At 36.3% G+C, this 26,197-nt stretch overlaps 1 protein-coding gene across 3 annotated transcripts in view; it reads right to left on the bottom strand.

The window, feature by feature from the left end:
- Positions 1–9,390: 9,390 nt before the first annotated feature.
- Positions 9,391–26,197, bottom strand: part of LOC131078969 (DNA gyrase subunit B, chloroplastic/mitochondrial) — a 208,969-nt gene continuing 192,162 nt past the window's right edge. For 2 of the 3 annotated variants that reach the window (XM_058016827.1, XM_058016828.1), the window contains 8 exons: positions 16,989–17,162; positions 11,584–11,697; positions 11,357–11,473; positions 11,005–11,058; positions 10,800–10,905; positions 10,489–10,619; positions 10,175–10,258; positions 9,391–10,033 (listed from right to left, as the gene is read on the bottom strand). In XM_058016827.1, the coding sequence (XP_057872810.1) occupies positions 10,190–10,258; positions 10,489–10,619; positions 10,800–10,905; positions 11,005–11,058; positions 11,357–11,473; positions 11,584–11,697; positions 16,989–17,162 (765 nt within the window). In that variant the 3' untranslated portion in view covers positions 9,391–10,033; positions 10,175–10,189. The remainder of the gene's footprint in view (positions 10,034–10,174; positions 10,259–10,488; positions 10,620–10,799; positions 10,906–11,004; positions 11,059–11,356; positions 11,474–11,583; positions 11,698–16,988; positions 17,163–26,197) is intronic. The other variant, XM_058016829.1, reaches the window with a different exon arrangement.

Here is a 26,197-nt window from a genome sequence, read left to right as displayed (position 1 = left end):
TAAGCTTAATCAAGTATTTGCAATCAGTCTTACATTCGCATGCACTTGCATTATCCATCTACTCTATTGCCTTGTCAGTCCTATCAGTTACCCCTTGCCCATTGGAATGCATCCTTCCCATGTTTGAAATTATCATCCTAGTCCTACTCCTACTCTTGGCAAGAGATGTCAGGTTGCCATGTGCATGTCGTTTGCATGATTGGGTCTGTTGCTTTGATTTGCACCTTTTCTTTCTCCAACTACTCCTATCTACAGCTGCTAGGATCATTGTATATCTTGGTATGTCTTGGGTTGGTGTATACTAGGGCATGTTTGAGGGTCTCTCTTGTACGAACCTGCAGTCTCGTATCTACATAATCATGGTGTTTACATGACTGCATATAAGGGATACCTATTGTCTGAGAGTCTAGTCCACGCCTCAGATTTTCACAACATCCTGATTCCTATAATCAGTGGTGTAGATCATCCTTGGCAATATCAAAACTAGGTTTTCTCTCCACATATACCATGGGGGCTTCACTTTCTAGGCAATATTATATAATGTCCATTCATATTGGGGGGTTTAATATCTCAAAAAATAAGCTCAATATATTGCCTATTTGGTGAAAATAAGGGTTTTTTTAAAATTTAGGCTATGAAAAAATGCAATATAGTGTCAAAATAGGGGGCTTTTAATTTGGGCTGTGTATTGGGAGGGGGTGACAAAAAAGGATTTTAGGGCAATATATTTTGAAAATATGGCGATTATTTAGTATGCCATGAACACGTGCTATAACCCAGGTTCACTAAGTGAAGCCCCTATGACATATATGCAACAATAAATCACTTTCACTTTATCCATTCCATTCTGCATTTTATCCCATCATTTTCATTTTGGAGACCTCAATTTATTCATCCTTCCCCTTCTTCTATCTAGTCCTGTGTCATTGTATTATGTTGGGCACATTGCAAAAAACATTATCCCGCCATCATTTTTCATGTAATTGCATTCTCATTTCACTAGTTACATATCCATTTTTATAACATTTTCATTGTTACACTCCCATTATCATTTAGTTGCATTTTCATTTAAGTTCATATTTCCTTAGTTGCATGCTTTTCATCATTATCATTTATCATATAGTCATCTTAGATTCATGTCCATCATTGCATTCGCATTGCCATTTAGCGACATCTATTGAATTATATTCATTATCATATTAATAGTTGCATTATCATTATAAGTCCATTTCCATTGCATTACATCTTTCATTTTAGGTCCATTTTATCATTTTTATACTTGCATTCATTTAATTGCCATAGATACATTCATTAGACATTGCATTTATTCCATTTTCACATTTAGATGTATTCATTACACATGTAATCCATCGAATCATATAGACCAAAATCATGAGCATGTCGTTAGTACTATTTCCACATGAATGTAATAAAGACATGATACACAAAACATGTGTGGAAATAAAGAAGTAATTTCATTAATAGGACATCCATGTGCATTGCATCCATATAGCATAATCATCACATCATCAACACACATCATAGGATAAATATAATCACCACATGATAGACGAACATTGCATGTCATATAGATAAACATTAATCACATGCACACACCCTGCATCCATCACAAGTCAGGCATAATCATGACATATGCATACATCATATAACACAAATCCATCCTGCATCCACAAGCATGCTACGAACATCATATAGAATCATAAGCATACATATACATACATCCATCAATACCACATTAGGAATAGGTCAGATCGCATGCATCATCATGATCATATAACTCATAATCATCATCCATCTCATATAAATAATAAAGTCCATCAAAAATTCATAATAAACAGTCCATATGCATCTCGCCACCAAAAAAAAATGTATCTCATCTCATATATATCAAAAATAATAGTAATGTGTCTGACAATAGTACAATGATACACCCCGAAGGGTCAAAATATCACACATATAGATGTAGAGCACAAGCCTATACTCTCCCTGTCACCTCCTTTTACTCCTACACCTACACCTAAGGGACCACCTGATGTTGGTCATGGTGCCCTTATCCCTATGGAGGCACCCTACTATTGGCTCTAAGTCCTCTAGAATATGGTAATCTCAGCATAGGAAGGTGCTCATTGATCCCCGAGCATTGCCTGATGATACACATCCCTGTAGTACTGGATCTCTCTCCCCATCCTCTCCGCCTAGTGCTTCGCTGCTATAATCTCCGATAAGAGGGGCCCAAATCTACCAAAATACAACCACTCTCGAGCAATATCTCTCTCTCCCCTCATTCGAGTGGCATTTGCCTCTTCTCTTCTTAGTCGAGCTTGAAGGGTCTCAAGCTCATCATCCATTTGTAGCATCTCCTCTTAAAGCTTCACTACGACCCCTCTGTTGTGTGCCTCCTCCAACATCCTCTTCGTATCATCTTACTGCACTTGTAAGTTGTCCCTCTTAGAGATGACAGTCTGTAAATCCTCTCTTGATGCATCCCCCTCCCTCCTTAGTCAGTCCACCTCTTCTTGTAGGTTGTCTTCCCAAAGCCCTCTCTTGCTCCACCCTCTATCGCTTTGTGGCCAACTAGTCCTCCAAGCTTTGAGCTCTCACTCTCTCTGTATCCTTAGACAAAATGATCTGATCATAATCTGCCTATGGTACCTATCCCCCTATGGCAGCCTCTCCTCTCCCATGTCCCCCCTCTCTAGCACGTATCTCTATCGGCTCGGCCCAAACTCCTTCACCCTGATCCTAAGGTAGTGCTCCAATCTGTCATGCAAGTGCCTACACTTGTAAAGGCACCTCTACCCAAGGTACCTATTGTCTGCTCCCCCTCCTCCTAGACATTCACTATCGACCCCTAGCTCCACCTGTTTGTGGCTGTTCTCTGCATCCCCCTCTCTTGGTGCACCTCCCCCTCCTCCCACCACCTCACCCACTAATGGTGTCAGCTCATCTGACTCTAAAACTCTAGGAATACTAAGTTGAACTAGCTCTTGGGCCTCCCACAAGTATGTGTACACTCATGTGCACCCTAGATCCTCTCCTACCTATAACCTCTCATCCCATGGGATCGACTCTGCACCTGTCCAACTCAATCGAACCTATAATGGCCCCACTACCTCCCCCCATGTTCTTGCCTCCCTCATAATTTGGGGATGGGTGCTCTCATGGCCGACAATGTCTTGAACAACACCAAACTATCTCATCACCCAATGGAGAATGTACTAATCAATGACATAAATCATGCATCTGAAGAGCCAACGCTCACTCTAAACGCATGCCAACTGCCAATCCCCCCTCCACCTCTTGTTGTCCATACATGGTCTCCATGTGAAGACCATCAGCTCATCCAAAATCTTCCTCCAAAACCACAATGTGCCAACCCGGGTGTAATGCAGAAGGCCTCTATATCAGTCAACATATGGAAACCGTTGGCACCCATCCTGAACTCCAATAGGCTGAGTAATCGCAATGTGCTCCCAAGACCAGATGTGTAGCAAGATGACACATGTACTGAGGTTCTTGTAACCTCGATATACACACACATGCATGTCATGATATAACTAGCTGAGCATAGCAACCCCCCATGCATACTCCATGCAGTCCTGTAGCATATAATAAACACGTCGATCCCATCCGATCAAAAATTCATTGTCGCTCAAGTCAGGCATCATTTGTCCGCTGATTAATCTACAAATGAACAAAACTAAACCTAGAATTAGTTGGATCTGCATAGCATCCCACAATCGCATCCTAGTTTGATCCATAGGCAGCTCGTCGCACTCATAGATGTTGCATAGATAGTTCTCTCCATGGTCCATCTTGTACTCAAGAATATCTCCTCTAATAGGTACCTTCAAGACCTGCCATACATCAAGTAGTGTGATGTTGGCCTCACCTGTAGGCAAGTGGAATGTGCAGGTCTCTTTATCCCAACGCTCTACGAGCGTCATCATCATTGCAGTATGTGCATAGATCTGCATCCATCTCCCCATTAACCCTAAACCCACCATGCTCAGCATCTCATGCTCGTCTCTCCCAAGTTGTCTGTACAACACTATCATCGGTGGCTAGTGCTCTCGAGACGTAATCAAATCAAGGTCCACTTGCACCCAATAGAATCACCTTATTAGTCTTCTTATTCTAGCCTATCCTACCTCTGGGGCATCTACGCTATCCCCAACCCCTTTTCCCCTTTTCCTCTATCTCCCTTTTCCCTCTTTTTTCCCTTTAGGCGGAGATGACATTTCTTCCTAGTGGAGACACCGAAACCATGACGCATACGTTGATCCGCAGAGTGGAGATCTCGAACCACAATTTTCCCCTCTTTTCTCTATCCCTGCAGATCAATGCCTGCACAGATGATATTAGTCTGCATGGATGGGGATCGGCCTCTTTTGGCGGTTTGGTACCTACACAGACGTTGAATGCCTTTGTAGGCATCAATCCTTTGTGGAGATGCCGATCAAGTGATCGACGTCTCTGTCCCGACCAAATTTCCCCCATTAATACCCCTAATTTATGCCCTACCTACTAAATGACTAAGTGGGTTTGGGCTACATACCGGTGGGCCATACTCGATCGATCACTGGAATCATCAAACCCTCTTTGTGTGGTGCTCATGGTGAGGAACGTGTGCCATCTCTCTCATAAGTGCTCTGAGATCCTTCAATCGCCGAGGTCTATGTGTGACAATGACCCCTCCTTGGGCCTCGTGTGGCTTATATAAGGGCCCCCCTTCACCCTTTTTGTCCCCCTTCATTGTTTTTCTTCTTGTTCCCCTCTAGAATCCCTTCAATATTACTACTTTCTCTTCTCTCTTCCACCCAACTGCTATTTTTATGTCTTTTACCCATCGCCAATTTTGTCACTACGTAAAAGAGGAGCAAAATGTAGATGTCTAAAATTAATTAAATTAATCAATTTATCCTTTCTACATAATTGATTCATTTAATTATGTTATTCACATTCTTCGTAGAGTTAATTAAATCCAATTTAATTAATCTTGTCACTATAGTCCAATAATTGATTTATTGAATAAATTAATTATTCCCTTTACTCTGAGGCCACCCAATCAATTAGTCCTTCTAAGTTCTCTTAAGTTAATTAATTAATTAAGTCGTCATTTTTAAAAATCATTTCTTTTAATCCCATTTAGCCTAATTAATTATTCTAAAAGCCTCATTATCATTATTCTCCAATTTTTAATTCCTCCACTCATTCTCTCTCCTCTTTTCAAATCCTCCTATCTTATCCACTTGCTCTCTAGTCCTCCATTATCTCACCTAATCTCTTCACTAATCATTTACACAATCCTAATCTCCATTATTAGGAATAAGTCAACTCTTTGCCATAAATGGCTTGTCCCCTTCTCAACCCCCAACCTTAAATGCACCAACTTTGGTCATTTCAAGGATTTCAAATTCTCCCACTTTCCTATGCTCCCTCATTTCCATAGGAATTTTAAATTCCCTTTCTCTCCCCATTTTCCCATGCAATCCATTATTTGAGATTTTTTAATTCTCTTGTCCTTTCTCAAGGAATTTTTAATTCCTCTTTATTCTCCCAATGTACTTGGGGATCTCTTCCCCATGCACCTTGTGGACTGTGGAGACAAGAAATGCCTTTATGGAAAATCTCTTGGTCTCCACACCTTGTCCTCTCAATCCCTTCCATCATTTTTCTTCAATCCTAGCCCTCCATTTCGAATCAATCTTGGCCCTCCATTCTTCTTTCTCCAAATCTATAAATTGGGGTCTCCTCCCCTTCATTTGCATCCATGTTATGTGCAATCTTATGCTGCTAGAATAGTGCTTGAAATCATCCTCTTAGCATCACCACTATAGGAAAATTTAGCTTCCATCTTTACTCATTTATAATCATCCATCCATCCATCCATTCTATCATCCTCCTTGTTGTTGTGTGTGGAGATCAATCCGCATCCCATCTTGGAGCCAATCCAATCAAGTGGAGATAGGGCACATTTCCACTTCACTGAAGGCTCAATCTGAGGGAGGAAAAGAAGGTAGAAGAGCTCATTTGCATTTGTTTTATGACTTTATATGTTTTTATGATTGATATATGCATTTGATTCCTCTATCTGTTTTCTTGACTCCACGAATAATCTTCTATGCACACATCCAAGAGGATAATACTAGGAATCATGTACTATACAACCTTAATAGTTGATTGTGTTAAATTTTTACTAACCTTTAAACTAGCTTTAAATTCCCTTAAATACAACAATGTGCATCATATCCATTTATTCAATTTTCCCAAAATATCTTGTCCAGTCCTACCAAGAGAAAAATGTTAATGTATTCTCTTCTTACAAGAAGAACACATGCAACTAACTTTGCATCTGCATATCATATTAGTTGTACTCTTCTTAATATAAGGACAAATATAATGGATAGAAAGATTTGAACACATACACGTTTACAAAATGAATGCTTTAGTAGAAATCTAAAGCTATATTTATAATATTTTTTATGGTATATAGTATAGTGATCTTAATCCAATAATAATAATGAAAAACAAGTTCGTAATATTATATTTGAAGATCCTTACATTAAAAAAATTAAAATTTTAAATATTATATCTTTGGATAGGCATGTCAATTCTCTAGCAAAATCATTAATTATTTTTATGTCAAAATCATCTTTAATAATCATGAATCTCTTATATTATAATAGTTAAAGATGTTTTTGACATATTACAATAAAATAGTGAGAGCTCTAGAGACTCTATTTTGTATTTTAAGAATGTGCAAGGACTCTTTACAATCATGCTATCCAAAATGACATCACAGACCAATATGACAACCTTCAAAATAACTACAAAGTACTAATCTCTAAAACTAGAGCATTAGCAAACCAAGGTCAAAAATGAAGGTTGAACACAAAACATGATGTGGCAGCCTTAGTGTACAAGCTATTCTAAAATAGTTTAAATCAAAAGTTTATATAAACTTTAAGATTTAATTTACCACATTTGATATCCAAAGAAATCATAAATTCATTTTAAGTAAGATAGATTAGTATTCATAAGCTAGTGTGTCCTTTTTAACCAATATGATAGGAGAGTATATTAACAACCCTAACTTGTAATCATCAGTTGATTACATGAAATCATACTATTGATTCGAAATTAAAATTATTTTGAATATAAAGCATAGCATGAGCTAAAAGTATCACAACTTCTAGTGTAGTTTAATCCTACACATCTTCGAATCAAGACTATTTTGTAACATCATATATCCCTCACTAGATGCAATACAAAATCAACTCCAATAAAAAAAAATATGTAAAATAATGTGTGTGTGTGTGTGTCTATATATATATATCACAACAAACCTTTATCAATCCTCTTCAATAGTCCAATCAGCCAAAATTAATGTTTCTCCAAACAATTATTTTGAAAATTAGAGAGCACAAAATGGAGAGGAAAGAATTAACAAAGAAAATAAAACATATTTTAAAATTATCTTTCTCACCTTTTATCAAAAAAAAAAAGCCCTTTAAGTAGCTTATCCCTTCTACATTTAAATTTAAACTCGTTAATTTTCAAAATAGATATTATTGCATAAAGACATTTTCATTTCAAATGACTACTTTGTACCTTTCCAATAATTCTATTTTTAGTTTCTAATTTCCTTGAATAATGTGATTAAATCTGTTTGCATAGTACCCCATGTATCATGCCATTAATCAATAAAATCTATTAAAATAATAAAAAATGACTAATGGATTAATCATTTCATAAACACTTTAGAAATATTACAAATACTAAATTAATGTGAACATAAGAAGACCTAATAATATTGTGAAACTTACACAGATTTTATGGGTTTTCATAACAAAAAAAAATTAGATTGGTACCAATCTAAATCAAAGATTCACAAAAATACATAAGGCTCAACTCTAAACTTGAATTGAGTGAGGTGACAAATTCAAGAATAACACATTTACCTCCAAATTAAATACCACTAAAGAATTTATGTGTTACATTCAATCAAAACATCAAGCATTTGCGTAGTTCAAAGATATTTTAAACATAGCATATAAAGAATAAGTGTGATATCATCCACAATATGATATCAAATAACTACATCGAACTTAACTTTATTTATAAAGTTAGCATATCCAAATATCAAACTTGTGTAGCCAAATCAATCATCCATAATTTTGAACTAGATAAGACACTCATATTCCTAATCATGGTAATAAATTGTATTGCATTCATGATGCTTACAAAGATTGTATAAATCATATCGTTATCTATTATATCCAAAAATTGTTTTAACATTCCTCAAAAAATTTAACAAAAATAATATTTCAACCCTTTTTTTCCATAAATTAATGTCTTCCAAAGAAGAAGAACAAAGGTGAAGAAAAGAAAACTAGAATAGAAGAGCACTGATTACCGTTCATGTTCCAATAACCATTCACTCCTCGCATGCCCAACCCCCTAATTACTAACTTCAAAAAAACCAAAAAACAAATAACTAAAAAACCATTAATAAATTTCACATGTACCAATAGCTGCTCATTTTTTAGCTTTTTTGAACCATAATTGGCCCATTTGTGCACCCTTATTGGCACCCATAAGGCACAACTACTAGGTCATTTGTGCATAAGTAATGGTGATTTTAAGTGCACCATTATTGGAGCATCTTTAAGCAAGTATCAAGTGACACTTTGAAATGTGTATTTTTTGACCCTTGCGCGCATAACAGATCCTATAGTGTACATCGTTACTACCCAAAAGCCAAAACAATAGCTATAAGTGGTTAAATTGCATGCAAAAACAACTAAAAAAATCGTCAAAATTCGATGTACCATTTAAAATCTGTATGTGAAAAATTAGATATAACAACTACTAATATGCTTCCCCTAATGTTGGTGAATGACTTATAATGATCATTCTTTCTATTATACTACATGATATCATTATCCTATTTCTATATCAATATTGAGCCACACATTTGTTTTTTCTAACTCCTTATGATACTTTACCTAATAACCAAGACATTGTGTAACCATAATTTCCCATAAATTAATATGAAAATGCCTTCTCATTATTGAATAATTTTTTATTCTTTCCATTCAAAGGAAAGTTCTTCAGTCTATAAGAGATTATCCACAAGTATAAATAGTTTAATTAAATTAATTGTGCTTATAATTATGCTTATAGGAATATTGTCCTTTGTCATTAGCCATAATTTTATTTTTTTCACATAAATATAGTAGCATTAAGTATTAATAATTATTTTCATTCGGATAATCAAATATACAAATTGCATGCCAAAAAATGTGTAATATAATTAAATATTGACAAAATTTTACTCTAGAATTTAATGTAATTTATATATCCTTGTGAAACCTCTATAAGATTCCCATTTTTTATTGGATGATTTTAGGAAAAGTATAACGATGTAAAGAAACTTAAATATGAAATATCATGTCTGCAAAGGTCTTGCATCAGTCTCTGGGACAGATACATTTCTAGTACACGAAACAAGTATGTACAAGTCTCTTAGTAACTATAGAAAAAATAATACTTTTCAAGAAATGAGATGAGGAAGAAGAGTAGACCTTTGCTAACAAAGAACGTTATCCATATAATTAGAAATTATTAACAAATTATAAACCATTTTGGGCATATTAAATGCTAGTACTGTCAGACATGCATCACATTAGACCGGGCTGTATAACTGCTGGTCTGAAATCAGTGCCATTTTACTATGCGAAGACCTGCACAACTTTCATCAATTCTGAATGCTAGTGAAAATGAGTATCTATGAACAGATGAGTATAAGAGCTTAACCAGAGTAAAATACTGGCATGGTTCCTTTACATCTCAGCATATCACCGTAAATGCAAACATGCATTGGCATCTTCTATTTTTTGTCAACTGGTTCTGAATATATGATGTGCTTGAAACTCACTCCTCACAGAACTCCACCTGTGCTATCAATGGAATGCTCATCTTCCATAGTACAAGTCAAAAAGGATCACTGGAGATATGGCACAAAATTCGAGTTATCAGATGCAATGCACCATAATTAAGAATGCATGTCACTTCTGAACTGATTCTTGCGCAAATAAATGAGTCATACTCGCAATCAGTGAAAATATATATGTTGCAGTTGCATTACCATGTGATGTTCCCACTAAAGATCAAGGCTATCAAGGTTGAATTTGGATGCAGAGCTTACAATGAGATCTTTCCGTGGCTCCACCTGGGAAAATGAAAACAGATTACCATGATCAACATTTTGCTCTTAACGTTTTGTACAAATGGCCTGCCTTTTAAGAGTGTCAACACAGTTAACGTACAATAGTCTTGGCGTATAAGTGCATATATGCTGGTATGCATACTCCCGTTTCAAATTTCTATCGCCTTAATAGAAAACACTGACCTTTCTAATCAATTTAAAAAATGGTGGTACAAAAATTTATGATAAATTACCTGATTTCCCATCAACAAAGAGAAAACCATGTTTGCCTCCACAGCATCTTCAACTGTTAATCGTTTTAGTTTTCTTTTTGCAGGATCCATGGTTGTCTCCCATAATTGAAGAGGCATCATCTCTCCTAATCCTGTTCATATCAACACTCAAAATAATTTCAAAAGTTTACCACTATGTGGAAAACTGATGCTACACCAAACCTACTGACTGGTCTAAGAATTACCAAGATCATAATTAATTACATTGGATTTCTTCTAAAGTTACAGACAAGTAGAGCAAATCGAAATTTGTGATTCTGATCATTTAATACCTTTGAAACGCTGAATTGTATATGATGCATTTGATGGAAAAGTTTGCTGCAACTTCTTTAAGTCTTCATCATCGAAACAATAATAAGCTCGATTACCCCTCTCCACCTACAAGATCAAAAACTTCAAATCAGAATTTATAGTGAGGTATTCCACACTAAAACTACCAGATAATAAACATATTCTGAAAGAATTTTAAGTAAAAACCTTGTACAGTGGAGGAACCCCAACATATATGCACCCTTCCTCAAAAAGAGATTTCTACAAGATCAGATTCAGAAAAAAACCAACAAATGCATCAGGTAATAACAAAATTGTACTGTAAAACAATGTAATCAAACAGAAGAGCAACCAGTCAGCTATCATACATGACTGACACATATAATTATACGCCCAAAAATCGAAATACGAGTCATGTAAAGTTGCTTCTTGTTGAATTTAGCATTGTCTAGCCAACCTCCTTTGGTCCCTCTCTCATACGAGTTATGCATATGTATGTAACCACGCACACTCAAATGCATATTCATGAGAAGATATGCAAGCTCCTGTGTATAGTTACCTGATATCTAAAAAAGAATGTCAAGAGAAGAGTACGAATATGAGCACCATCCACATCTGCATCTGTAAGTATGATAATCTTGTGATATCGCAAAGTTTCTTTCTTGAAATCCTCACCCTAGTACAAGAAACATTAGAAGCATGAGACAGGAAAACAGGCTACAAAAGAAATGCAATCATGCAGATAATTTCCAAAAATTCTGACACATAATAGCTCATAAAGCTTACCTTTAGCCCAAGCCCTAATCCAAGTATAAGATTTTGTATTTCTTGATTCTTATATATAGCTTGTTCATCTTTGCGCTCCACGTTCAGTATTTTACCACGCAAAGGTAAGATTGCCTGCAGAGAAAAATTAACTTATATTTCAGAAATAATAATATTTACAACAAGAATGTCAAAGCTCCATGTCAATCGCAGCTACTAATATGAACTCAATGAAAATTTTGAGAATGTAAGTTTGGATCCTTCACTTGCCCCTCACAATCATCTATCCATCCATTAGAAATGATGGTTCCACACTTCTATTTTAACCCATGAATCCCTTATTAGCTTTAGTGATTTTCCAAAAAGAAAATTTTGCCAATGAGGTGTGCACACATTCACATACCCAAGACCAATGTAACCAAAGGGTACCTTATCCAATAGGCTTCTTTTCCACAAAGAAAAAAAAGTATCTTCTTCTTGGATAGATGATGTCTCCAAGAAAGAATGTGGGCAACCAATATCAAAGGAGACCTGTAGGTCACTTCCCTAATCCTTTCATCACTGAAGGATAATATTTTAATTTTGCTCATTCATAACATCTGCTTTTTTTTTGGTTATTTAATGCGTGATAAAAATATATTCCTTAGGCAACCACTTTTTATTTGGCTCTTGACTAAATCCAATTCCAGGGTCAATCATAACACAATAGTGAGCTTTCACTCGACTATACAAGCTTTTACACTAGATTCCATACTGACTACAACTTTGAAGAAAAGCCCGACCTCCTAGTGATTGTTCGATCATCAGAACATATGTCCATTGACAAGATGCTTGATCATATTTGAACTATCTATTAGACTTAGGGGCCACTAAACTTGAACTAGATATCATTCTAATAGGTTTTTGTTATTAGGAAAACAAATTAAATGAAAATGTACCCCTAAAGTATGTAATCAACCCTATAATATGCATAAATATAACAAATATAAAAAAGAAGCACAAAATCCACTAAAAGAAAAATTTAACTTGAGTTTTTTACAACCTCGGAAATTTCTTATAAAATATTCCCTTTCATCAATAAATGTTCTTTGTGCAAGCTACATCCCTCCCCTAATACTTAGCAAATGCCTTCATACCTTTGCACCCTTCACCTTCAAAAAAGACCAACAGTTCAAAAAAGCAAAACTGGCAACTTTCAATGCTATTAAATGTATGTGTCAGCTTGTGCTTGTGAAATGAATCTTTTGCAAGTGTTTCTAATGTCCCCTCCTTGGGGTATATCATAATTCTGTCTTGGGACAACAATTCCAGATTAAAAATGAGAAAAGTAATATATTTATGAATAAAATTTTATGAATCTGAAGACATTTTATTATAATATTTAATTTATAATTCTAAGAATAGTTTGGGAAGGAGAACTTATCTTATGAGTAAATAATACATAATCCAAATTATTAGAATAATATCTTTCTCTTCGTGTTATTAATGGTCATTTAAATTGTTTCTAATTTCACCTCTAGTTAACGATTGTTTCTTTTAGAAACATCGTCTTTGTAACTCTATTTAAAGGAGCTTTGTCTCCTTGATTAATTGAACAACATCAATTCTTTGAAATCCATATGCTTCTGCATTTGTTTTATGGTATCAAAGCTATAGGAGAAATTTTTTCAAAAATTTTTTAATTCTAATTTCCAATTAGTGGAAATTTTCGAAATTATTTCTGGTTTTTTAAAAATCCATCTAGGGTTTTTCAGTTGCCTAGCTCCTGTGAACTACCTCGGGTTTGTACAGTCGCGTTTTGTTTTTCGCGACCTGTTTTCGGCGGTGTTCGTGTTGGTGCGCGACCTGCAGAGCCGTCGCGACCTGTGTTCAGCGGTGTTCGTGTTGGTGCGCGACCTGCAGAGTCGTCGTGACTGGTGCTCCGCCTGTCCGCGACCTCCGTGCATTTGCAACCTTCGGCGTCGCGACCTGCAACCCTCGGCAACGCGACGCGACCTGCAAACGCGTCGCGACCTGCACCTTCGGCGACGCCATTTTTTTTCTCAGCAAATCATGGCTTCCACGACCCTCTGAAATTTTCGATTAAGGTGTTTACCTTCCAGTTTTCATCGAAAGTAAATTATTCTTGCAGATTCTTGGTGGGTTTTTCGAACCCCAATCTGGGTAGTTGTCCGTTTTTTCTAGTTGTCTCGATTTTCGTGCCTCGATTTTCGAGCCCGCAGATCCAGATTCTGGGTTTTTTGCACGAATTTGTGGGTTGTCTTTGGATTTTTCTGGGTCAGCCAAGAATTTTTTTTGGGAAATGTGCAAATGGCTTCTCTAACCACCCGGATGTTGGAAGGCAATCAGGTTTTGTGCACTTAGCAACTTCTTAGTACCTCGTTTTTTGTGCCTCGAAAAGCGTGAAGATGGCTTATGGGCATCGATGTTTGTTTCGGTTTTTAATATTTTTTTACCTAAAAAAAATTCTGATGGGTTTTAATATTTTTTCCCATGAAAAAATCTGTGGGTTTTAATAATTTTGTCCTAAAAAATTATCTGTGGATTTTTAAATATTTTTTGTCCCTGTAAAAAAAAATCATGGGAGGGTTCATGATTTTTTCCTCAAAAATTGTACTTTGCTGCAGTCTGTTTTTAGTCGCACCTGGAGTTGTGCGAACATCTGCACTAGTCTCTTGTTTGCAGTCTATTTTCGGGCATCTTGCTCATCTGCAATAGTTTGGAGGGTTTGCCGATTTTTTGCTCAAAATCGTGACAATTGTTCTTGGTGTGTCTCTGGTTACAGGGAGGGACAGTTCTCCAACATCAGGTTGGACGGTTGGTGTTGTTTTGGGTATCTTCAGAAGTGTTGCAGTTTCTGGGAGGGTTGGTGGCAGACTCATCTCAAGTGGCAGAGTTAGTGGCAGACTCTTGTCTTCTGTTGCAGCGTGTTCTGAGAATAAGGGGGCAACCTTCTCTATTATTTCTCTTGGTAATTAGAACGATGACCATTAAGGGAGGGTATTAGAATAATATCTTTCTCTTTGTGTTATTAATGGTCATTTAAATTGTTTCTAATTTCACCTCTAGTTAACGATTGTTTCTTTTAGAAACATCATCTTTGTAACTCTATTTAAAGGAGCTTTGTCTCCTTGATTAATTGAACAACATCAATTCTTTGAAATCCATATGCTTCTGCATTTGTTTTACAAATCTGGAAAATAGAATAAAGTCTTCTATATAATTTATTCATACTTTCTAGTGCAGAATTCTCGGAGACTTTTTGATACAAGTTGAGCGCAAACCAATAACAACCAGACAAAGTCCCCTGGCTCGAACCAAGCTCCTTCCGTATGCACCATGTTCTTCCCTCTTCCTTAATGATTGCTTGCACAAGCTCCATCGTGGCCTTAATATCCAATCATTTCTTAATTGATGTCTATTTAGGTATGTACAATACATATATCTATAATCTCCCTTTCCTATTCATATCACCAAGCACAAAGATGTTACTGTCTGGAACTTAATAACAGTTTTGATCTGATCTGATCTCCTCCATGGATGTTCCCCCCCTTTAGGGAGTGTGATCAATGGCCTTCTTATATCCTTGATCGGTAACATTATTTAGCGACACTTTCCTTGATAATAAAATGGTACATTTGATCTAATCGTATCTCCTCAGAACCATCGGTCTTATTCATACTTTAGTGACTATTAGTTGTGCCTTGACTAATAGCAAATGTTTATTATGATAATAATATTAATCCTTGTTTACTGCATTGGTATTATGTTCCTAGCAGATCGTATTTCCTATTGGCAATAGAACAAGCATGAACTTCTATCTTTCCTCCTCTGCATGGTAGACACGGACAGGTATCGTGAAGATATAGGGATCGATAATTATCCTCCTAAGACTGTGATCGCCTGCATAATGGTTATAATAATTTATAAGTATATAATTGATATCTCTAATGCCCATTAGCTATATATATTACTATGTGAATTTGTCATTTGTCGAAGAGGGCATATGATCCCTCTGTAGGTCAATCGCTTCCTTCAATTACCAAGCATATCACGATTCATAGACTATAGTGCATCGGTTTCAATCATTATATTGGTCGGTGTTGACGTGTATTTTGTACACTTATCAAACACAGAATAAAATACCTAAGGGTACCTTATCCTCTCTTGAGTAAAGCCTCTGATTGCTGAAGATATCGCGGAAAAGGATCAATCAGGATGACTCCAAGGTTCTTCGTTGTAGGATCTCTAAGTGTGGATAAGCTCTCTGTGGTATGATGTGATTTGTTGGAATCACAAGGGGACTTACACTTGATGACTGAACTTCTAATTTGCTTTGAATATTGCTAGAACACAGGATTTTACTGCCTTAGATTTGAAAAAAAAGAAAAAAGATGAGGGTGAGGAAAGGATCTAATCCTAACACTAAGAATGTAGGAGCAATGAATGATCTTAGATGAAATTCTAACTAAGTCTTGTTTTGACATCCCAGGACCATCTCCACAAGGTTAGTGCGATCTTCGAAGGAAAGCTTTATGATGTTCAAATCATCACTGCAGGCATAGACACCATCAGGTTGATGCATATCAATGAAGAAGCGACAATTGAAGTTAAGCTTAAGCTGAATGATTCCAGTTGACTACACAAGGCAAGTCTGCAATCAACAAACTGCTAGTAGTATGGATATACGAATTTCACCATCAATCAAACACATTTCTTCCACTCATCTAATAACACGAAATCAAATACGAGAAGTATAGAGACCATGCAAATTGTCGAATCGACCCATAAATTTCACCATTTCTTCAATGAAGTTACAAGTCTTTTACAACAACATCTTGGCAACAATCTTTGCCTTCTCTCTCTACTCTACTCTAATTGCTATTCTATCAACTGCTAATCACCTTCTAACTACTCTCTATTCACTAACTCCTTTCCAACTGCTTTCTATCTATTTTTTCTATCTATTGCCTTTACAAATGAAATGCCAAGGCTTATATAGTGCCCTTAATACAATTCGATGGCTGAGATCAATTTGAGATCAATGGCCAAGATTTTACAATGAAAACCCTAATTAGGGTTTGTTACAACCATTACATAACATTTAATGCTTGACCAATGAAATAATTGTATTGCTTGGACACATGTCCTCTCTAGAAAATTCCACCAATGAATAGTTGGGGTAGGTACATCGGAGTTTGTGCCACCTTCCATAAGTTAGGTACATTGAATCTGGACACGCTGAGGTGGACCTATCCGACTGCAGAAGTGATGACTAGGATGCCACCTCATTTGACACTTGGTTGATACTCAATTTGGTAACGTTGAGAAGTTAGCCTTAATTAACTCTTCTGGAACTATCTGCTTCTTCAACAAACCCTTGCTCTAACTCCTTTTGTCTTTGATGTGCAAGATGATTGATGTACCTCGCCTTGGAATGCTGGATTAGAAGAGGTCGCCCTTGATGATGTTAGTCCGAAGAAGGCCATCCTTGTCGATGCTTGACTGGAGGAGGTCACCCTTGTCCTTGCTTGATCGCCCTGGAGGAGACCGTCCTTGATCTGGCTTGATTTTCCAACTCCGGGATCTCCATTTGATGCCTACACAAAATATTAAAGTTAGTCTTTTGAGCATCAAACCTTAAAGCATGAAATTTAAGACCTTTCAAAGGTAAAACTTAAGATATTAATTTGAAAAAAGTCATGATAAATCAAGAATTACACATTTTCAAATTAATAATGAATGGAATTTGGATCTTCAAGACTTAGACTTCACAAAATTGCAATGGGATCATAATAAGTCTTGAATAAGAACTTCAAAAATGATTCTTCATACCTCCTCCTTTGAGTATTTAAGTACAAAACCTTGAAAAAATGAAGGAAGAAAACCGGATTTTGATGGACAAGCTTAGATTATAGTCCTCCCTTTGATGAATTACGCCTCCTCTAGCTTGGAAAAGAACAAATCCACTTGACTCCTCAAGATTTGCAAATTCGCCTTCAAATGTCTTCAAAAAATCTGGAAATTATCCTCCAAACTAGCAAGAAAATCACCTCTCCAATTTGCCCTCCAAATTCGCACTTGAAGCAATGAGTGAATGACTTGAACTGTGAAAAACACCTCCAATATATAGAGCACTCACCTTCCACTTACCCATGAGGCCGACCTAGCAAATAAAAGGTGAAATAATAAATAAAATTGCAAAAAGGAGAGGCCGACTTGATAAATAAAGACAAAATAATGCCTTGTGCGCTCAACTTGTAAATTTTAATTTCACAAAAATTAATTTTAATTGCCTTTATAATAAAAATTCAATTTTCTAAGGCTCAAAATTAATTTATTAAATGCCAATTTAATTTAATTTTTCCAAATATTTCGAAGCTAGCAATTTGGCATCTAATGCGATTTGGAGGATATTAATGCCCAAATATGGTAAAAAATAATGAATGCCATTTAACTTCGCTCTAGTCCCTTGGAGAGGGACAGGAGCACTTTTCTCAATCTAGGCCTTGCATTCCTCATTTTCACATTCAAAACTTCATCTAGGCATTTTAAAATGACATTTTTGATTGGAGTCTTGAGTTTAATTCACTTGATCTTTTAGAAGGGACGTGCCTTATGACATTTTCGCCCTGGACCCTGGGTGAGGGACAGGAGCACTTTTTCACTTTTGTTCTTATTTCTTCGTCCTTCATTTGTCGATTCTTGTTGTGGGGTGAGCAATGATCTCTTTCACTTGTTCCATGCATGCTTAACTTGTTTTTGCAAGGCAAAATAAGCTCTCCCAAGATTTTCGCCCTGGTCCTCCAATGATGGACAGGAGCGCTTTTTCATTTTTAGGCTAGGATTCTCAAATTTTGAAGTCAAATCTTTGTTCACCATGCTTTAGAAGATCCTTCCCATCTCGCACAACCTTGCCTTAGCACAATCTCGGAGGGAAATTGTTGATTTTATAAAAATCGCCTTGGTCCTTCAGTGAAGGACAGGAGCACTTTTGAGTCCTTGTGTAAATTCTTGATCACATTAATCTTCAAATTACCCTCAAGGCGTAGAACATCACATTTCACCACTTCTTGAGTCTTGGTAATAAAAATATCATTTCAAAATGCAAGGTAAATGGGCATATTTGGAGATTTCGCCCTGGTCCCTTGGAGAGGGACAGGAGCGAAATTCGCTCTGGATCCTTGGAGAGGGACAGGAGCACTTTTTTACATCTTGGTGTATTTCTTTGTTCTTTTAAACCCTCAATCGCGTCTAAGGCATAAAACATCATTTGTCCTTCCCATCCAGGTCCAGTTTTGCCATAAAATATCAAACAAAGAGGAGAAACTTGAAACAACGCCATGGTCCTTCAGTGAGGGACAGGAGCACTTTTTGTCATTTGGGTTGATTTCCTCCTTTGTGGACCACTTAAATTATATTCAATGGATAAATCATGTTTTCTTTGGTCTCTTCAAATCATAAAATTGTCTTGATCCTGCAAGAACAGTGCAAATTTGAAAATCAAGCTCCGGTCCTTCAATGAAGGATAGGAGCACTTTTTGCCCTCTAAGCCAAATTGTCTCACTTTTCATCTCAAAATTCTTTTGCTAGGGAAGATTTCATCTTACTTCACGCTATGAATAAGAGTTAATGTCCAATAAAGGTCTAAAATTGTGCATATAAAGAAAATCGCTCTGGTCCTTCAGAGAGGGACAGGAGCGCTTTTACCTTTCTAGACAAAAACTCCATCATTTCATCGTCTTTGATCAAGTCTGGATGCTCTATCATGTTCATTTCGTCCTCCACCATGCCTTTGATGTCTCAATTTAGCCAACCAAGGTCAGGAATGACTCCAATAAGCTTTTTCGCCCAGGACCCTTGGTGAGGGACAGGAGCGCTTCGCCTTGGTCCCTTGGAGAGGGACGGGAGCGAAATGCGCTCTGGATCCTCAGTGAAGGATAGGAGAGAAATTTGACCTTTTGAACTCTCTATAAGTGACATTTCCTTCTATCTTTCTTCTTTCTTATACTTCAAGTTATATTCCATATATACTTTCAGGATGTTTGAGAGTGGTTTCAGACCTCCAGGAGTTATATTGCAAAATCTAGTTTTTGGAGGTTTTTCAGTTTCCAGACTTGTCAAATTTCAGGATCAGGACATTCCAGACTTAGCCAAATTTCAGGATCAGGACTTTCAGACTCGGCCAAATTTCAGGATCAGGACATCACTCAAGCAGGACTTGCTATCCATGTGATCCCCTTGGCGACACTCAAAATGCAAAGGCTAACGAACAAAACCCTAAAAGACCTAAAAAACAAACCCTAAAAGCAAAAAGCAGGGGTCCCCATTTGCAATGGGGCGATGTGTGAAAACATCACAACAATCAGTTATTACCACTTAGTTCCTACGTGGAACTCATCGCTGATTGTTATTGTCGATCTGGTGGAAATTGATCACTGCTTCGTATCATCGCTGACTCACTAATATCTTTATCGCTGTCGGTCTTCCATTACTTGAATGTTTAATCAATCGACTACCCATATCTCTGAAGCAGCTATAGTGAATATTTGTTTAGACAAAAGACTATCGAGTGCCATATATTGTTCTCGAAGTAATTCCGTATTAATATTATAACTCATTGATTTTATCCAAAGAAGCTGAAGATGCATACTTGTGTAATTGATATGTTGCTTACTATCTGTTGGATCAAGCTATTGCAAACCATCAATGACATTGTTGTTATGAAAAACAGGCTACTCAATCCCCTATCATTCACCTTGAATACCATTAGAAAACAGCTAGACTTATCTTGGGTTGATTATAAAAGCCAAACCATGACAACCAAGGTCTACAACCAGATGCCTAGACTGACAGTTATGATATACATGTTGCTGCATTTTCAAATTTAATGGACAATTTCTATTATGAAGATGAAGGCATGTGGATAAGGTTCTTTGGAACATCCCAACGTGAAAAGGCACAGAGATGGTATGAACGTTTTTGAGGTCATTCTTTTGCTTCTTGGAATGACCTTGTGACTACTTTTGAAGATGATGTGCAATTAATGTTGACCCTGTTGTACTTGTCCAAAAATTGGCAAAAATCGAAAGGCAAGATGGCAAGTCAAGGATGAGCCTAAACCACAAGTTTGTTGTTCCCTTTTCCAAAATTCCGAAGGCTTTCAGACCTAACAAACCTGCTTATGTAGACATTTATTTTAAGCTTATGATGGTTTTACTCTGGTGTGGGTTGATTTCAAACTTACAGATATGCAGCAGGCTTATGGATGCCTTGACTCCATTGAAACAATGAGGAAGGATTACATTGCTAAATTATTATCCTCAAATTTTTCAATTGCTAATAATGAACCAATTTCTATGACTAACAACCAATTGAATGTAGCATCTAAGGTAAGCACAATGTCAGATGACTTTTATGTTCGCTGATGAGTAGAAGATGGTATAGATTGTAAGAACCCCTACCAGAAATATTATAAACAACTTGCAATTTTCACTAATTATGCTTCACAGGCATTTCATCAAACACTTCGCAACAAATCAGGTAAGAAGTTATTCTAAGTGAAGGTGCTGAAAGTTACTGCTACTAATATTAAGAACCATAAATTCAATACAAATCATGACATTTTCCATCGATTTCACATTGACAATTTAACAAACAGCTTTCAATCATTATTGTTTCAGCTGAAAACACCAATATACAATTAAATTTCTCAACTTAGATGTTAGAAACCACTTCTATTCAAAACAATTTCTGACTGATATACCCTCCAGCCTAAGTCACAAGGTTCAAATTCAAATTCAGCAACCACAAAATTCGGATGAAGTTCAGCAAGGGTAAAATTTGAATTAAATTCGCCTTACATAATTTTATTTACTTTTAAATATAAATAATATATCCAATAAATTACTAAAATAGTTTAATATTGCTAGATAGATTTGAAATCATTATAAAAAATGACAGATTTATACAATATAAACTAGAAGAAACATGTGAAATCACGATTGTGAACATGTTATTTTTTTTTTCCAAAAGGTATAAACAAAACTCAGGACTTTAGAGCTTCAAACAAGTCAAGCTGATTTGCAACTAGAACTACTATGTCTTCTGAAATTTGTTGTTGTGAAGATGTGAAGTCATTTGCTGATTTGTACATGAATAATTTTAAATTGCTGTGAATGTAGACAAGATCTCCCAATTTTCCAGACAACTTGTTCATCTTTTTGCAATGGATGTGATCAAAACAACTCTTGTTCCTCTCACAAGATGATTAACTTGTTCCTTGACTCAATGTTTGTGCTAAATAGCTCATCCACCATCAATAGCTACGTACCTCATCTCGTGTCATATCATATTTGGATACTGCTATTCCAAACATCCCTTTTGCTTTCTTGTATTTCCAAGAATCGTCTCTGATTAGAGCTGCAACTATTTGATCTAGTTCAAATCTGCTAATGGCTTTGCCATAATTTCACATTCACCTTGTCTATCAATATGAAATAGCTTAGGGCCCAAATAGCAAGCTGCTGCATGTAAAGATGTGTGCACCATTTTCCATTTGGAATTACCTATCCGAGTCTCCCATATCTCCATGTACTCTACTTCCACATTATTTAGTGCTCTTTGAATAGATTCCTTACAACAATCCATGCTTTCCTAAAGCATGCCAAGGCAAGGAGTCTCACATTCAACCGTAGGAAGCACATCAACAATTGGCCCACATATACCCAAAAACCTTTGTTTCACTTTCCCAAAAGCTGCTATTTAAAACAGTTTGCTCTATGTTCTTCCCCTTAGCAAATTTAGAAAGCACTGAATTTTCCCACTCATTGGAACAACAGATCTCAAGCTACTTTCTCTTCAACCATTTTTTTCAAAGTGATATAAAATGAAGCAAACCTTGTGTCACAAGGCCTCGACAACATTCTAGATGCATGTTGGTTGTAAAGACTCAATGTGAGACGATGATTTCTTATTAAATTTACAAATGCTCTCCCTCTATGAATTACTTCATGTATCCATGAGAATTCAGCCAATTCATGAAACAACAAATCCAAATAATGGGCTGCACATGGACTCAATATATTTGTGGGCAGTTTCCCAACTCCCACACAATTTGCTGGACCATCAATTACCACTTAAACCATATTTTTTACCCTACTTCAAGAATGACTTCCTCTAATATTTGAAATCTATATTTGGAAGTTTTCTTTTGGTTCATGGTGTAAATCACCTTCAAAAAAAAAACACCTTCTAGACAAGCCACCAAAACATTGATTAGTGGTCGTTGACATATATCTAACCATCCATCATTCAATATAGTGCAACCTATTGCCTTTCAAAAACCTTTGACGTCAACTAATTTCTCAATCTTTCAACCTCTACAAAAGAGTTGTCTTCAAAGCCTCTAAAGAAAGAGGTGTGTAGACCTTTACATGCAGTAGCTTGCTATTTGGAGCATAAACTATTTCATATTGATAGACAAGGTGATTGAGAAATTATGGCAGGGCTTTATGAAGCCATTAGCAGATTTGAACTAGATCAAACACTTACAGCTCCAATCAAAGACAAATGTTGCAAATACAAGAAAGCAGAAGGAATGTTTGGAATAGCAGCAAACAAATATGATACGACACGATACAAGGTACCTCGCTATAGATGGTGGATGAGCTATGAAGCACAAAATCCTAAGCTTCAACGCTTTGCCATTCAAATATTGAGTCAGGAGCAAGTTCATCAGCTTGTGAAAGGAACTAGAGTTGCATTGACCGCATCCATTCCAAAAAGAGGAACATGTTGTCTGAAAAATTGGGACATCTTATCTACACTAACAGCAATTTAAAATTGTTCATGAACAAATCAACAAATGAATCCACATTTTCTTCACAACAATGCATTTTAGAAGACACTTCTTTTTTCATGAGGAATTGGGTAGTGATACTGATGATGATGCTACACCATCTAAGCCAAGTGCTCTTGATAACTTACATCTTTTTTTATGTTCTAAGGTCTTGAGTTTTGTTTGTACTTCTTTGACAAACAAACTGAAATATCCCGTTAATTTTGTTTTTTCAAATTTTTCAATTTTCAAACACCACAAACACCCGTCAAGGTTAGGAAATATAAACTCAATACTGTTGAAAGATAACACTTCCGCCCAATGTGGGAAGGTGAGAGCATACGTTGAATAGGGGATCGTTAGCTCCAATAACCAACTGAAATACAATGCAAGGCGGCAAGCCAACCCCTTACACTTGTCCAGTGGGCAAGAACAACTGAGAAGAATCACTCAACCACTTTTCCCCAGGAGGACAATCATTACAATTCTAAAAACAAATCACTCTACCACTTATTCAGTGAGAGGACTGAAATATAACAACAATCTACTCAACCGCTTATTCAGCAAGAGGACAGCAGTACAATAAATAAGATAGGCGGCAAGCTAGCCTCTTCTACTTCTTCAGTGGGAAATTAAGAGGAATTCACAATATAACTTGTTGTTAGTATTACTAATCAGCATTACAAAGGTAAATATAAATGGCACATCAAGTGCTGATAACAAGTCTAACAGCTACAAATGATAATCAGTTCCTTTCCCACAATACCGAAGAACTCACAATCCCAAAAATCACTCCAAACTCCAAATTCTAAAATCTGATATACATGAACAGCAAGCTGGAAAAGTCAGACCAGCAACACTAAACTCCACAAATTCACTCCTAACTCACTCATAACCCAGCCAAATAACTTCAAAATACACTCAAATGAACCCTAGCCATGAGGCGACTCAGATAGAGCTGAGAAACAGCAACAAACACTGAGCAAACAATTAACACGCAACCCAAGGCACTCTCCTCTCCAGCATAGTATGACTAGGGCATGAAGTTCGACTTGCTCTATTAAACCCAAATCAGCAAGAAGAACCCAGCAAACCAGCAATAGATGTCGCCTAGACTTGAGAAAGACTAGGAGAAAGTACCTAGAATCAACAGAGATCCACATAGAGACTTGGGAATAAATCACACCTACAGCCACACTGACAAAACTAGCAACCTGCATCTCAAACACTCCACACCAAAATCAGAAACATAATCTCCTCAATGAACTCCATCTATTCTTTTGAGTAAAGAATAGTCTCACAATCTCAACTAGTCGCTATCTTTCAAGCAAAAAGCTAAAATTCAGCTAGGAGGTAAGCATTCCCTAAAGCAATCAATCGAAATTCCGGCAACACTTCGTTGCAAATATTCATGGATACCAAAAACAAGAGCCCAACACTCTTATTTATAGACTCTGTGTCTCCAAATTCAAATTCACATTCCCTCCAAATGGATGCCAAACCCAAATGCACATTGTTTTGAAATTACATTTCAATTCCCTTCCTTTCTAAGTCAACCTTCACATAGAAGCAAATATACTTTATAAAAATGACAATAAAATAATAATGTGGTGCCCAAGGTCGATAAGTGAAATATATTATAAAATTAACTTGTTTCTCCATAAGGCGTCCATCTTGCCTTATTAATATTTCACTTTATAAAATATTTTCCCTGAACAATAAATCACCCAAACCTTATGATATAAAATAATACTTTATCACCTCAAGTGGTGCCCTTAAGTCATAACCAAAAATACCTATGTCATATGCCTAGGCTAGGTGGGGCATTAAAAAATATTTAAAATACTTTTTCCATGTGCTGAACAACTGCCAAAGTGAGCTGAAGGCCCAAAAATACTGAAAACTGTATTGCCAGAAATAGCCACTAAACTGGACCACTGAAATCTGCCAAAAATAGCACTGCCAAAAATAGTAAGTGTGTCCAAATGCATTTTAACTACATTTTGAGCAACCGTCACAACTTACTAAAAATAGTAAATCCGAAAAAAGTCTTCGGATTTGTTTGCATGTCACACCATCGCGAGGCTCTCTGAAAACCCCAAAAAACCTAGAAAAATAAGTTGTCATTTCCCCCACTTACTAAAAATAGTAAGTTCAGAAAAGTCCTTGGATTCAGTTGCATGTCACACCATCGTGAACCTCTCTGAAAGCCCAAAAGAAATCCAAAATCAGAATTGTAAAATTCCAACATGCAAGCCACCAAAACTGCCAAAGCATCCTCCTAGAAAAAAGGAAACCCTTATTTTTGCCTCTGAATGACCAACAGGTCTCGGAAATGGCCAATAGTCCCCAAAACAAACTAGAGCGGAAAAGGGGACATTACACAAACATCAAAATCGTGATTTCACATGTTTCTTATGGTTTATATTTTAGAATGTGTCATCTTTTTTGTAATGATTTCAAATCTATTTAGCAATATTGAACTATTTTGATAATTTATTGGATATATTACTTAAATTTGAAAATAAATAAAATTATATAAGGCGAATTTAAACCAAATTTTTACCCTTGCCGAACTTAATCTGAATTTTATTGTTGCCAAACTCGAATTTCAATTTGAACCATGTGACTTAGCCTTTAACCACTTGAAATGTTGTGTTGGAGTTTTTGACTACATCTTTAATCCCTAAACCTACCACATCATTTTCTTTGCTATCACACAACGGCTATGTTCAAAATAAGGCTTCAAGCCTTTCAATTATGCGAATCGTCCTTCTTCCAAAACAAGTAAAGATG

The sequence above is a fragment of the Cryptomeria japonica genome, chromosome 8 (genome assembly GCF_030272615.1).
Source record: "Cryptomeria japonica chromosome 8, Sugi_1.0, whole genome shotgun sequence".
Lineage (NCBI taxonomy): Eukaryota > Viridiplantae > Streptophyta > Pinopsida > Cupressales > Cupressaceae > Cryptomeria > Cryptomeria japonica.
Note: the sequence above shows the minus strand (reverse complement) of the source record. Positions and strands in the feature narration are given on the sequence as shown.